This window comes from Triticum aestivum, chromosome 7D (assembly GCF_018294505.1).
Source record: "Triticum aestivum cultivar Chinese Spring chromosome 7D, IWGSC CS RefSeq v2.1, whole genome shotgun sequence".
In the NCBI taxonomy this organism is placed as follows: domain Eukaryota; kingdom Viridiplantae; phylum Streptophyta; class Magnoliopsida; order Poales; family Poaceae; genus Triticum; species Triticum aestivum.
The window spans coordinates 48985376-48998373 of NC_057814.1; the positions used below are offsets into that span (position 1 = coordinate 48985376).

At 49.2% G+C, this 12998-nt stretch overlaps 3 protein-coding genes across 3 annotated transcripts; 2 read left to right on the forward strand and 1 right to left on the reverse strand.

Moving 5' to 3' along the window:
• Positions 1–98: 98 nt before the first annotated feature.
• On the reverse strand, positions 99–2202 carry LOC123166640 (4-hydroxyphenylacetaldehyde oxime monooxygenase). Its single transcript, XM_044584444.1, has 3 exons — positions 1698–2202; positions 1042–1488; positions 99–927 (listed from the first exon to the last, which is right to left on the reverse strand). The coding sequence occupies exons 1-3, from the start codon at positions 2178–2180 to the stop codon at positions 304–306; spliced, it is 1554 nt and encodes a 517-aa protein (XP_044440379.1). The 5' UTR covers positions 2181–2202; the 3' UTR covers positions 99–303.
• A 3648-nt stretch (positions 2203–5850) lies between these two features.
• LOC123171544 (L-type lectin-domain containing receptor kinase SIT2) lies at positions 5851–8242 on the forward strand. The gene has a single exon (XM_044588999.1). The coding sequence runs from the start codon at positions 5991–5993 to the stop codon at positions 8010–8012; it is 2022 nt and encodes a 673-aa protein (XP_044444934.1). The 5' UTR covers positions 5851–5990; the 3' UTR covers positions 8013–8242.
• Positions 8243–9476: 1234 nt separating this feature from the next.
• On the forward strand, positions 9477–11779 carry LOC123163683 (L-type lectin-domain containing receptor kinase SIT2). Its single transcript, XM_044581040.1, has one exon. It carries the CDS (start codon positions 9608–9610, stop codon positions 11636–11638), a length of 2031 nt encoding a protein of 676 aa, XP_044436975.1. The 5' UTR covers positions 9477–9607; the 3' UTR covers positions 11639–11779.
• The last annotated feature ends 1219 nt before the right edge of the window (positions 11780–12998 follow it).

A 12998-nucleotide genomic window follows, 5' to 3' on the forward strand; every position in this document is an offset into this window, starting at 1 on the left:
TCAAGAGCTACTCAAAGACATTAAATATCCACATAGCCAAATCATTACCAAGAGGAGGGGAAAGAAAGTAATGATATCCTAACACAAAATAAATATCACCAAAAAGGCGAAGAACATGCCATTATAATTCATTACATTTTACACGAGCAATACATAATGATAAACTATTCTATTTTTATTTGGTTTGGATTAGCCTCCAAATTTATTTGCTACATAAATGAGTAATTCTTTTTGTCCTGCTGGCACCAACCTTTCTAGGGTGTGCAGACAACTGCACCTATTCAAATTGTGATCACTCGCTTTTTATTCAAGACATTGGTGGTATGGTTTGGGAACGAGGACTAGTGGCGTCTTGCGGTGGAAGATGAGCCTCCCTTCTTCCTCCATGTTCACATCGTCCGCCGTTGTCCCCTCCGGAAGTGTCCACTGGAAGTTGAAGAGCAAATTGGCGAGTGTAAACTCGATGGTGGCCACAGCCATGGACATGCCTGGGCATATCCGGCGCCCCGTGCCGAATGGCATCAGCTCAGGATGCTCGCCCTTGAAGTCTATCTCATTCGCTTCAAACCTATCAGGGTTGAACTCCTCTGGGTCGTCGGGCCAACTTACCGGGTCTCTGCCAATTGCCCATGCATTCACATAGATCTTTGTCTTGGCCGGTACGTCATAACCACCAATTTGTATGTGTCGCATGGTCTCCCTCGGCAATAGCAGTGGTCCCGGCGGGTGCAGCCGTAGGGTCTCCTTCACCACCATCCTCAGGTAGCTGAGTTTTGAAATGTCGTCCGATTGCACACTTTTGTTGTCTCCCACCACGTCCCTGATACTGTTCTGCACCTTCTTGAGCACGCGTGGCTTCCGCACTAGCTCTGACATTGCCCACACAATGGTCGCCGCATTTGTGTCAATGCCAGCAACGAAAGTCGACTGCACATCATAAATGGAACTCATGATGGATTAATATAATTATTATTGTCAATACCTATTTTTTTTTCTTTCAGAATCCATGAATAGGCTGTAAGTGTGGAATTATTGACATACAAAGATTATGGCCTTGACATGGTCCTTGGTGAAGATGAATGCACCACGCGGCTTCTTCCAAAGGTCGATGAGGACATCAATGAGGTCGCCGCCATTCTCAGGCAGCACGCGGTTAGGGTCCAGGTGTTGCTCGATGACCATCTCAAAGAAGGCATCTAGCTGCAGGAAGATCCGCTCGCGCCGGGCGATGAAGCCGGTAAGGCGATCGACGAGGCGGCCGACAGCTATTGGGAACAAGTCTTCAGCGGAGGAGCCAGAGCTAGATAGCATCTCCATAACATCGTCGAGCGCATCCTGAAAATTGTTATTTTGGGAGAACTTATCGCCTCCGTAGATATTACCAAACGCCACTGTGCCGATGATACCGTCGGAGAGGCTCAAGATGTGCTCATCCAGGGCCACTGGCTTTCCTTCCGCGCGGTTGAGGGTGCTTATCAGTTTCTCCACCTAATCATGAATACAATATACAATATTTTAAATAGTTGTGTGCATCAACCTACGCAAAGGCTAGGACTTTTTAACAGAAATATATACATTATTACTCCGTATTCCCTACTTAATAAAGTAACTAGGAAGACTATTTCAGCACAGCATGAGTCCATGACTAGCCATGTGTGGTGAGAATGCATGTGACACATGGATTGAGTTGTATGTACCTGCTCATGGCGTGCGTACCATGCCGCCTTAACGCGTTGCGCGCTGAGGAGCTCGACGGTGAGAAGCTTGCGCACCTCGCGCCAGTAGGCGCCGTAGGGCGCGAACGCCACATTCTTGAGGTCATAGGTCAGCCGCCTCGTCCCCGCGGACACGGGCCGCGTGCAGCAGTCGAGGTCGTGAGTCTTGAGCGCCTCCCACGCCGCCTGCGCCGACGACAGCACCACCGTCGGCGCCTTGCCCAGCTGCAGCTGCATCACCGGCCCGTGGACCCGCGCCAGGTCTCGCAGGGCCCGGTGCGGCAGCGGGCCGAGCTGGTGCAGGTTGCCCAGGAGGGGCACCGTGGCAGGGCCTGGTGGCAGCTTCAGCTTCAGCCCTTTTCTCCTGGTCAGCAGCAGGAGGGAAAGGACAGTGACAAGTGCTAGGAGCACGGGTGGCCATTGCTGGGGTAGGGAGAGGAGCAGCGAGGTGAGTGAGATCGCCATTTTTGTTGGTGGTAGATAGAGAACTGACTGCTTCAGCTAGCTCGGGTATGCGTGAATTATATACAAGTTTGCTGAGCAAAGGCAGCAAAGGATCAACGAAAAATCTGATCATCTCATCGTCACTGTACTCTAAAGTCTACTAGAAGGACTTGAAACGGCCCAGTCTTCTCCTACCGGTCGACGTTCGCGTCTGCTGGAGAATGACAACCTCGCCTTTGTATTCTCACGCAAAGTCACCCAAATACCCAAATTAGTCTCAGTACTAAGTACTCCTTCCGTTCCAAAATAGATGACCCAACTTTGTATTAACTTTAGTATAAAGTTAATACAAAGTTGGGTCATCTATTTTGAAACGGAAGGAGTACTAGCTAGACCCAATTCCACCCAACCTTTCAGTAGGTAGGTTCGTGGAGTGACGACCAACACCCGCTAGCCACACCACACCATTGATTTTTATCCCCCCACCGTTGATCCCGTGGGAAAAGGTTGTCATCCACAGAGATATCAAGGCAAGCAAGCTTCATTGGGAAAAGGGGTCCTCGGCTATGGTTCTGGCCGAGGGCAGATGAACTTATTTTTGATGTTTCATTTGGAAAAAGCTTATCTTTGAGGGCACGCAATAATTAATTTGTGATCCTAACTTTTCTTTTGTTTGCGGAAACATAAGTGGGCATTTACCGGAGCATAAAACCCCCTTGAATCATAGAGAAATAAACACAAAAACGAACAAATTTATTGAATGGTTAACATGGCTATAAAATAATATCATTATGTTAGCAGCTTAGCATAGCATTGTAGTAGTACTAGACAATTGCGTATACGGTCAAGCTGCGGACATGTGTGGTAGTAGAAGTTCAGCCTCAAAAGAACAATTCTACTTATTGTGTCATTGTGTTTTGTTTGGTGGTTGGACTACAAAGCAGTCATAGGTCTATAGTAAAAACGAAAATTTCGTATTCACGGAAACGGAAAGTTCCGTTTTCACGCGCTGTTTCACCGGAAAACACCGTTCCGTTTTTGTTTTCGTTTTCGCATAAAAAAAATTCCATTTTCACTACCGTTTTGCTAGACCCAATTCCACCCACGCCTTTCAATAGGTAGGTTCGTGGAGTGAGGACAAAACAAATACTAGACATACGAGATAGATATAAGCATAGAACCATGGAATTGATCGATAGCTAGTTAACAGTACATAAGGTATCCACAAAGTCGGACCATCAAACTGAGACTACTAGTAGCATATGCTACGATAACATACCAACTTCAGTGGCCTCTAGCGTTGCGAGCCGCGAGGCGTGCTGAGAGGCGGATGGTTTCACGCACAGGGTAGTCGTTAGCCTCAAGCGGGATGGCTATAACGCTGGGATGAGGCGCGGCAACCACCATCCCCACCGCCTCTGCATCGTCGGCACCATCCACCACCTGCATTGCTTCTGGATTGGCGCCGCCATCCATCATCTCGTCATCGTAGTCATGCTCCAAAATGATGGTTGGTGTGGCTAGCAGCGCCACCGCCTCCGCCGGAAGATAGATAGTTTGTCATTTCTAGTAAGTTCCTTAAGTTATAATATATTCTTTTCGCGAGAGAACATATTAATGTTCATGTTTTAGAAGACCCCAGTTGCAAATAAGTATACTTTGTTCCATCATTTGGCTTATGTTCTTCATGTAGCATTCAAATCAAATGACTATCAAATTATGTTAATACCTGCACATATTATGGGTAATGTATCGAGGCATCCCTATTTCCCCAGGTGTCTTAATTACTACAGTTTTCAAGTCTAAAGATTAATCGTACTTTGGCAACTTTACATTAGGCAGAGTTGGGTTTTTAGGGGTTGATAGTGGAAAAAACGCATCTTCTAGCTTACTCAGTTTTGAAGTGCAGTTTTGTTTAGTTTTGAAGTGTAGTTAAGTTTTGATAGTGGACATTGAGTACTTTTTAAATATGAACAACTTTCTGAAAACAGAATCAATTTCGAAAAAGCGAACACTTTTTTGAATATATGGGATTTTTGTTTGAAAACTAAACAAAATTTTAAAGTCCGAACACTTTCTGAAATATTTAAAAATGGGAGCAACTTTTGAAACCTCAACAACTGTGTGACAAAAAGGTTGAATACTTTCAAGAAAATAACAACTTTTTGAAAACAGAACACTTTTCATTTTACTAAAAGTAGGAGCAACTTTTGAAACAATCTAAAAAAATCATATACTTTTGCAAAATGTTCATTGTCATTTAGGAAATGCTAAACATATATTTGGCAAAAAGTTACTGTGTATTCAAAAAAAAGTTGAAAACATGTATTCAAAAAAATGTACATAATGTATTTGAAAAATTTCGAAAGTGTATAAAGTAACACGAAGGAAAAAAAGCTGAAGAAAACCGATGAGAAATAAAGAAAACCCAAAGGAAAAAAACAATGAATACCCTAGCAGAGCGCGGGAGGGGGGGGGGGTGCCACTGGTCTCATGGCCCGGCCCGATTTGACTTGCCAAGTCAGCGAATCCAGCGAAACAGTCTCAAGGTTTAAAATAGACGGGGATCGTATAGTTTGGTGTGCTGATTTTAGGGATTGGAAATTCAGGGTCCGATTTAACTTTCATCTACAAGTGTAAGGTTTGTTTTGGACTTTTTCCTTGCATGGCCCAGGCTTCTCCCGCTGGTCGACGTACGCGTCTACTGGAGAATGACAACCACGCGTTCGCATTCTCACGCAAAGTCACCCAATTGATACCAGGCAATAGAAAGTAAATTTTCATACTTTCTTTAAAAGTTACGTGATCACCAAGAAAGCCTTTGACCTCAGGTAGGGACACTTTGTCCCTCTCTAACTCTGACATTGCCTCATCCCCACCAACGTAATCCAAAGTTGGCCCAATTCGAACAAATTGCCCACCAAAATGAAACCGCACAGTCAATTTCTCACTTGGATCCATGGTCACCACACAAACCCTAGCCTGCATTGCCACAATTTTTTTCCAACAATCAACGACGAACACAACTAATCCAAACTAAATTGAAGATCAAATCCAACTTTTTCGCACAAACAGAAAGACCTACAAACCTAAAATTTTCAGAGCTCACGACCCTAACTAGAGCCTGTGATTAGCGGCAGATGCAACTACCAGAAGAATGTCAAAACATGGATGAGGATTACCGATGTTTCCACCAGCTGTCGCGATCGTCTTGCTATCCCCTATGTCAGTCCCCGATCGCCATTGCCGCCGCACAGGAAGGGGAGGGAGAAGGGACACGAAGGGGAACCGTCAAGGGAGGCGGCGTTTTGGTGGTGAGGTTTAAGAGCTGCGATGGTAGGGCCCGTGGTCAGTCCAGCTGGCGAGTATTTCCCGTCCCAAATCTGCCACATACGCAAACCCGCTCAACACAAACGAGTACTCGCACAAATCAGCCGGGATTATAAAGTACAGGGTGGCAATTTCAGGGATTGGGAGTTTAAGGTTCGATTCAGACTTAATTCAGGGTTTTTTTTTAGACTTTTCCCTAATAAGTATTACCTAGACCCAATTACACCCATTGCTTTCAGTAGGTAGGTTCGTGGAATGAGCGACCAACCCCCGCTAGCCACACCACACCATTGATTTTTCTTCCTCCACCATTGATCGCCGTGACATGACCATGCCTTTCTGTAGACACTGACAAGAGAGTTTTCTCTTGATAACTCCCAAGAAGTACACAAACAGAGGATTTACTAGTACAAAAATCCAAATCAGTGAAATACCAAAGAGACAGAGGCTTTCTTGCGCCACTGCAACGTCCGATCGAGCAAGCAAACGGGTGCAGAAGCCATGCCTCTCGAGCGCTTCTACTTGGTCGCTCTGCTCCTTCTCCTCGTGGCTGCTGGCCGAGGTCTCACGGCCACCGTCGGCGCCGACGACGGTCGGCAGTTCGCCTACAATGGCTTTGCGGGCAGGGGCCTCGACCTCGACGGCGCGGCCGAGGTCACGCCCAACGGCCTCCTCATGCTGACCAACGGCACCATCCAGCAGAAAGGCCACGCCTTCCACCCGTCCCCGGTGCCGCTCCGCGCCGCGCGCTCCTTCTCCACGGCCTTCGTCTTCGCCATCTTCGGGCAGTACATCGACCTCAGCAGCCCCGGCATGGCCTTCTTCGTCACCACGTCCAAGGAGGTGCTCGCCACCGCGCTGCCGGGCCAGTTCCTCGGCCTCCTCAACGCCACCAACAACACCAACCCCAACGCCCACATCTTCGCCGTGGAGCTCGACACCCTCCTCAACTCCGAGTGCCGCGACATGAACAGCAACCACGTCGGCGTCGACCTCGACAGCATGGTGTCGCGAGCTTCCGCCGACGCCGGTTACTACGACGACGCCACGGGCCGGTTTCAGAACCTGAGCCTGATCAGCAGGCAGGCCATGCAGGTGTGGGTGGACTACGATGGCGCGGCCACGGAGATCACGGTCACCATGGCTCCCCTGGGCGTCGCCAGGCCCAAGACGCCCCTGCTGCGGACCGCCGTGAACCTCTCGGCCGTGGTGCAGCACCAGGACACGGCGTACGTCGGGTTCTCGTCGGCCACCGGAATCCTCTTCGCACGCCACTTCGTCGTCGGCTGGAGCTTCGCGCTGGACGGGCCGGCGCCGACGCTGAACATCTCCTACTTGCCCGCCCTGCCCCCCACCGGGCCCAAGCCACGGTCCAGGGTGCTGGAGATCGTGCTGCCCATAGCGTCGGCGACGGTGGTTCTGGCCGTCGGCATCGCCGCTTACATCTTGGTCCGACGGCGACTCAGGTACGCGGAGGTCCGGGAGGACTGGGAGGTCGCCTTCGGGCCACAGCCCTTCTCCTACAAGGACCTGTACCAGGCGACCAAGGGCTTCAGCGAGACCAACCTCCTCGGGGCGGGAGGTTTTGGAAGCGTCTACAAGGGCGTGCTCCGCAAGCCCGACATGGACACGGAGGTGGCCGTGAAGCGGGTGTCGCACCAGTCGAGGCAAGGGATGAAGGGGTTCATCGCCGAGGTCGCGAGCATGCGCCGGCTGCACCACCGCAACCTCGTGCAGCTGCTCGGCTATTGCCGGCGAAAGGGCGAACTTCTCTTGGTCTACGATCACATGCCAAATGGTAGCCTCGACAAATACCTACACGATCCCAGGCCTGGCAAGGCTACATTGGAGTGGCCTCAGAGGTTGCACATCATCAGGGGAGTCGCTTCCGGGTTATCTTACCTCCATGAGGGTTGGGAGCAAATCGTCATCCATCGAGACGTCAAGGCAAGCAACGTGCTCTTGGATGGCGAGATGAACGGGCAGCTAGGGGATTTCGGCCTAGCAAGGCTCTACGACCATGGGTCTGATGCGCGGACCACGCACGTGGTCGGCACCATGGGCTACCTAGCCCCTGAACTAGGCCACACCGGCAAGGCAACCCCATCTACCGATGTCTTTGCCTTCGGTGCGTTCCTCCTGGAGGTCACCTGCGGGCGGAGGCCGATCGAGGAAGACGGCGGGAACAACCGCGTCATGCTCGTCGACTGGGTTGCCGAACATTGGCGTAACGGTTGCATCACTAAGGCGGCAGACATTAGGATGCCAAACAACTTTAGTCTTGAGGAGGTCTCTCTAGTGCTGAAACTCGGGCTTCTATGCTCCCATCCTTTGTCCAATGCAAGGCCAACCATGCGACAAATCATGCAGTACCTCGACGGCGACATGCCCCTCCCGGAATTTTCGTCAGAGTACCTCGGCTCAGCCATGTTGGAGCTGATGTACAGTGCAGAGTTTTTTAACAAAAATGTAATGCCATATGTGTCAGCGGGTGTCATCTCTGATCTCTCCGGAGGAAGGTGACAAAGGTGCATGCCATGCCAAAATAATTGAGTTGGACTTCTTTTCGTATATAATGGTTTACTTTCTTTTCGTATAGATGTATCTTTATAACAAAAAGGTGTATCATGTTTATGTATGGTAGATGTGCATGTATTACTACTTCTTGTATGTTTCCAGTGAGATCGGGACTCTTTTCAATAGAATATTTTCTTTGTCACTAGCGATGTGTTTCCTATCAGATCAGAACTTTGAATCCCTTACTTTTCTATGTTCCTACTTTGATTTCAACATCTGACGAGGACTGATTCATTTATCTATTTTGATTGATGTTAATATGTTGTATCTTTCGTCAACACTACTAGAGCTATGACTTTTGGCCGCTATATAAGGTGGTTGGTTGCTAAAAGTTCAAACTTGGTTACTACCAACACTACTTGGTCTCTTCATGGCGGCTATAGCAAAGTCACTACAGATATTTGGGGGCCACCATTGTGATTACTAGTCACTAAAAGTCATATCAATAGCTACCGACTACAGCTTGGTGAGACTAAGTGAAAGCAGTAGGTACAAAGCAAATGGTGGTGACTAAAAGCATTAGTAGTGACCAAGAGGCACTTGGTAGCTTAGCCACCACATGCACATGTTCGGTGACTAAAATTTAAACCGTGCAATGTTCCATGACCAGACAACTTTCAAACAGAGCATACTTACGACCCTTGGTAACTAAAGTCATGACAAACACATTAAAACATCGTTACAGTATACACACTGACATTTGCACTATGCAAGAAATCTTACAATTATAGACATCCACATCACATGTAAACGTACTGGAGTTAAGGTATCTCGTCGTGCGTAGGTAACGGCGAGATTTGGTGTCAACTTCTTCAGATCGATTCAAGGATTCAAAGATTTGTTTTTCTTTCTGAAACAAGAGAGGGGCCCCGAAGAACCCTACTACTACATTCGTTCTGATTTATTAGTCCTCATCATATTTAAGGTCATATTTTAATCATGATTTTAGCTAATAAAATATAAATCACACGTAGTAAAAACTATATCATCGGAAACTATGTTCAAATACGAATACAACGATAATTTTTTATGACATGCATTAACAATTTTATTAGTTAATTTGATAGTTAAAATTTAATACAAAATATGAAGAGGAGCAATAAATCAGGACGGAGGTAAGTACTAGTAAACAAGTCCAACGGCAGTTGGAAAGGTGGAAATCTCTGATGTTAACAGCAAGCGATCGCAGAATTATTGTATGTGGCCTGCAAGGGTTCCGTATCATCTAAGCAAGTAATTGCATTGGACAATTTCGGTTTTTATTTCTGAAGGTGGACTAGTCTTGCGCTGACATATTCAAGACCCATCCATAGCCGTTGGAGTAGCATTCCAGCAGGTACGTCCTTATCATATCTGTATATCTGACTTTCAGCATGCGCGGACGGCATTCATGCACCAACTGCACAACCACCATCTGTGCTGTGCACAACCAGCACACCGTTAAAGTCTAGCGCGCGGCATGATCACAAACGAAGCAAATTTTGGTTAGCCGCCCAAGATTCAGTCATACTACTGAGTTTTCTTTTGTCCAGGAAGAAACTATGCCGGCCCTACTCCTGCTCATACTCCTGCTGCTGAGCCGTGGCGGCGAGGTGGCCTGGTCGCAGCTGGACGATGGCCAGTTCGCCTACCAAGGCTTCGCCGGCGCCAACCTTACCCTGGACGGCCTCGCCGCCGTCATGCCCGGCGGCCTGCTCGCGCTCACCAACTTCACGCAGCAGACTAAGGCCCACGCCTTCCACCCCGCCCCGCTCCGCTTCCTCGGCGGCTCGGCCAACGCCACGGCGGTGCGCTCCTTCTCCACGTCCTTCGTCTTCGCCATCGTGTCGGGCTACGACGGCCTCAGCGACCACGGGCTCGCCTTCGTCGTCGCCCCGACCACCAACTTCACCACCGCCAACTCCGGCCAGTACCTGGGCCTCCTCAACACCACCAACGGCACCGCCAGCGCCCCCATCTTGGCCGTCGAGCTCGACACCATCCTCAGCCCCGAGTTCCGCGACATCAACAGCAATCACGTCGGCATCGACGTCAACAGCCTCGTGTCGCGGCAGGCCCAGCCGGCTGGCTACTACGACGACGACGGCGGCGGCGCCCTTCGGGACCTCAGGCTTAACAGCCGACAGCCCATGCAGTTGTGGGTGGACTACGACGGCCAGTCCAAGCGGCTCGAGGTGACACTAGCCCCCGTGCACGTGCCCAAGCCCAGCAAGCCTCTGCTCTCCGAGGCCATCGACCTCTCCACGCTCATGGCGGACGCGATGTACGTCGGCTTCTCTGCGTCGTCGGGAGTCATCTCGGGGCATCACTACCTGCTCGGATGGAGCTTCAGCTTGGACGGGCCTGCCCCGCCTCTTGACTTGTCCAAGCTTCCTGCCCTGCCACGCCTGGGACCCAAGCCTCGGTCCAAGGTCCTGGACATCGTGTTGCCGCTGGCCAGCGCGTTGCTCGTGGCAGCAGCGCTGGCTGCGGTCTTCTTCTTTCTGTGGCGTCGGCGCCGGTTCGCCGAGGTGCGCGAAGGCTGGGAAGACGAGTTCGGCCCCCACCGATATGCATACAAGGATCTGCATCGTGCCACTGATGGGTTTAAGGAAAAAAACTTGCTCGGCGTCGGAGGGTTCGGGAGAGTGTACAAAGGCCTGCTTTCCGAATCCAATTTGGAGATCGCCGTGAAGAGGGTGTCGCGTGAATCAAGGCAAGGACTGCGTGAGTTCGTTGCCGAGGTGGCGAGCATTGGCCGTCTCCGGCACCGGAATCTCGTGCAGTTATTGGGCTACTGCCGGCGCAAGGACGAGCTTATCTTGGTGTATGACTACATGTCAAATGGCAGCCTTGACAAGTACTTGCACGATCCAAGCATGCCCGTCATATCTTGGCCCGAAAGGTTCTCAATCATCAAAGGGGTCGCGTCAGGCGTGCTGTATCTCCACGAGGATTGGGAAAAGGTTGTCATCCACAGAGATATCAAGGCAAGCAATGTGCTCTTGGATGAACAGATGAATGGATGCCTTGGCGACTTCGGCCTGGCAAGGTTATACGATCATGGAACCGTCGCTCAAACAACCCATGTTGTCGGCACCATGGGATACCTTGCACCAGAGCTTGTGCGCACCGGGAAGGCAACACCCTTAACCGATGTGTTTGCATTCGGTGTCTTTCTCCTAGAGGTTGCATGTGGACGACGACCGATCGAGCGTGGCGAACGAAACACCCCTGTAGTGATGATTGATTGGGTGCTTGAGCACCACCGCAATGGATCATTACTCAAGGCGGTGGATCCACGACTAACGGGAAATTTTGACACAGAGGAGGTTACCCTCGTGCTGCAACTAGGTTTGTTGTGCTCGCACCCATTGCCTGATGCAAGGCCTAGCATGCGAAAGGTTACACAATACCTAGATCGTGGGCAGTTGGTTCCTGATCTGTCGCCGACTTACATGAGCTACAGCATGTTGGCGCTGATGCAGAATGACGGCTTCGATTCGTACATTATGTCATACCCTCCATCAGCGACTAGTACTGCTGCGGTGTCTTATGGGTCTTCGATGACATTTCTCACCGAGGGCAGATGAAGTTGTCTGTATGTGTTCAACTTCTTTTTGATGTTACATTTAGAAGAAGCTTATCTTTGAGGTCGGGTAATAATTAATTTGTGATCCTACCTTTTCTTTTTGATACAGTGGACTTTGATTAATAAAGTTTGGTCTTACCCCTAAAAAAAAGTTAATCTCTTGCTATTTGATTATCTTTGTTTGGCTGAAGGAAAAAAGACCATTTTTTCAGCTTTTTAATGTGTTTTTTGGGTTTTTTTTTGTTTTTCACCGGTCTTTCTTTGCTTTTGGACCAAAAGGAAATTTTGTGTGCAGTCGGCCTCCTCCCATAGGTGACGTCTAGAAGGAATGCCCTGAACAGGAACCCATCAGTACAGGGGGTTACCTTGCAGGCATGTCCTAGTTTAGGGCCTATGTAGTCGATAGTGTCAATCACATGTGTGGTCTGCGCATGTGATCCATGGTCGCAGAGCGTTCCTAGACTAAAATTCCCGATCCTCACATTCATCCGGCCTTTTCAGGGTGCAAAACTTAGTAAACACAATAATAATTGCAGCTTGCCCTCGCTTCCGTTGCCCACGTCATAAGTGCAAAGGTGTATAGAGATGTGAGGGTGAGTGTTAGTCTGTTAGAGTACAATTTTAGAGTACAATGTTAGAGTACAGTGTTAGAATCATGAGATAGAGAGAGAAATCAATATAAGAATCGACATGAGAGGAACAATCCCAGATCTCAATTATAATAAGTTGTAATGCATTAACCACACGAACACATCTAATTTCAATGAACAGATCATATGTACTGCTAGTTGAACCTAGGGATGTAAAATTGAAGGCAAAGATCAGTACTAGGTCGAGTGAGGGATGGATGCCGTGCTGCTGGAATCTGTTTGACGCGCCGCGTTGCGCCGCCCGCCAGTGCCTGACGCCGTGAGCGCGTGTGAACATGCGATGGCCGATGGCAATCAGCCCTGCCGCCTGGATCGATTGTTTTTTCTTTTGGCGAAGGTAACTCAACGGCAAATCCTAAACGGCGGCCGTTGCGCCCGTTTCTTCGCTGCGCGCAAACGGGCGCATACCCCCCGCGACGCGCTGGGCCGGCCCATTTAATCCTTTTTCTGTTAAAACTGCATCGATCAAAAAAGGGCGAGTGTGATGGTTCGAACTTGAGATGTGTCGTAAGAGAGAGCAGCGCTGTTACCACCAGGCAATGATCCACTTCGTGCCTGTCAACCTCTTTTCCTTATTTTCTTCTTTCTTCAGGTCGCGAGATTTTCTTCTTCTTCTTTTTCCTGTTCTTTTTTCATTTTTCTTTTCTTATTCCTTTTTCTTTTCTTCATAAATGTGCGATTTTTTTCCAAATTCAATGAACCTTTTCTAGT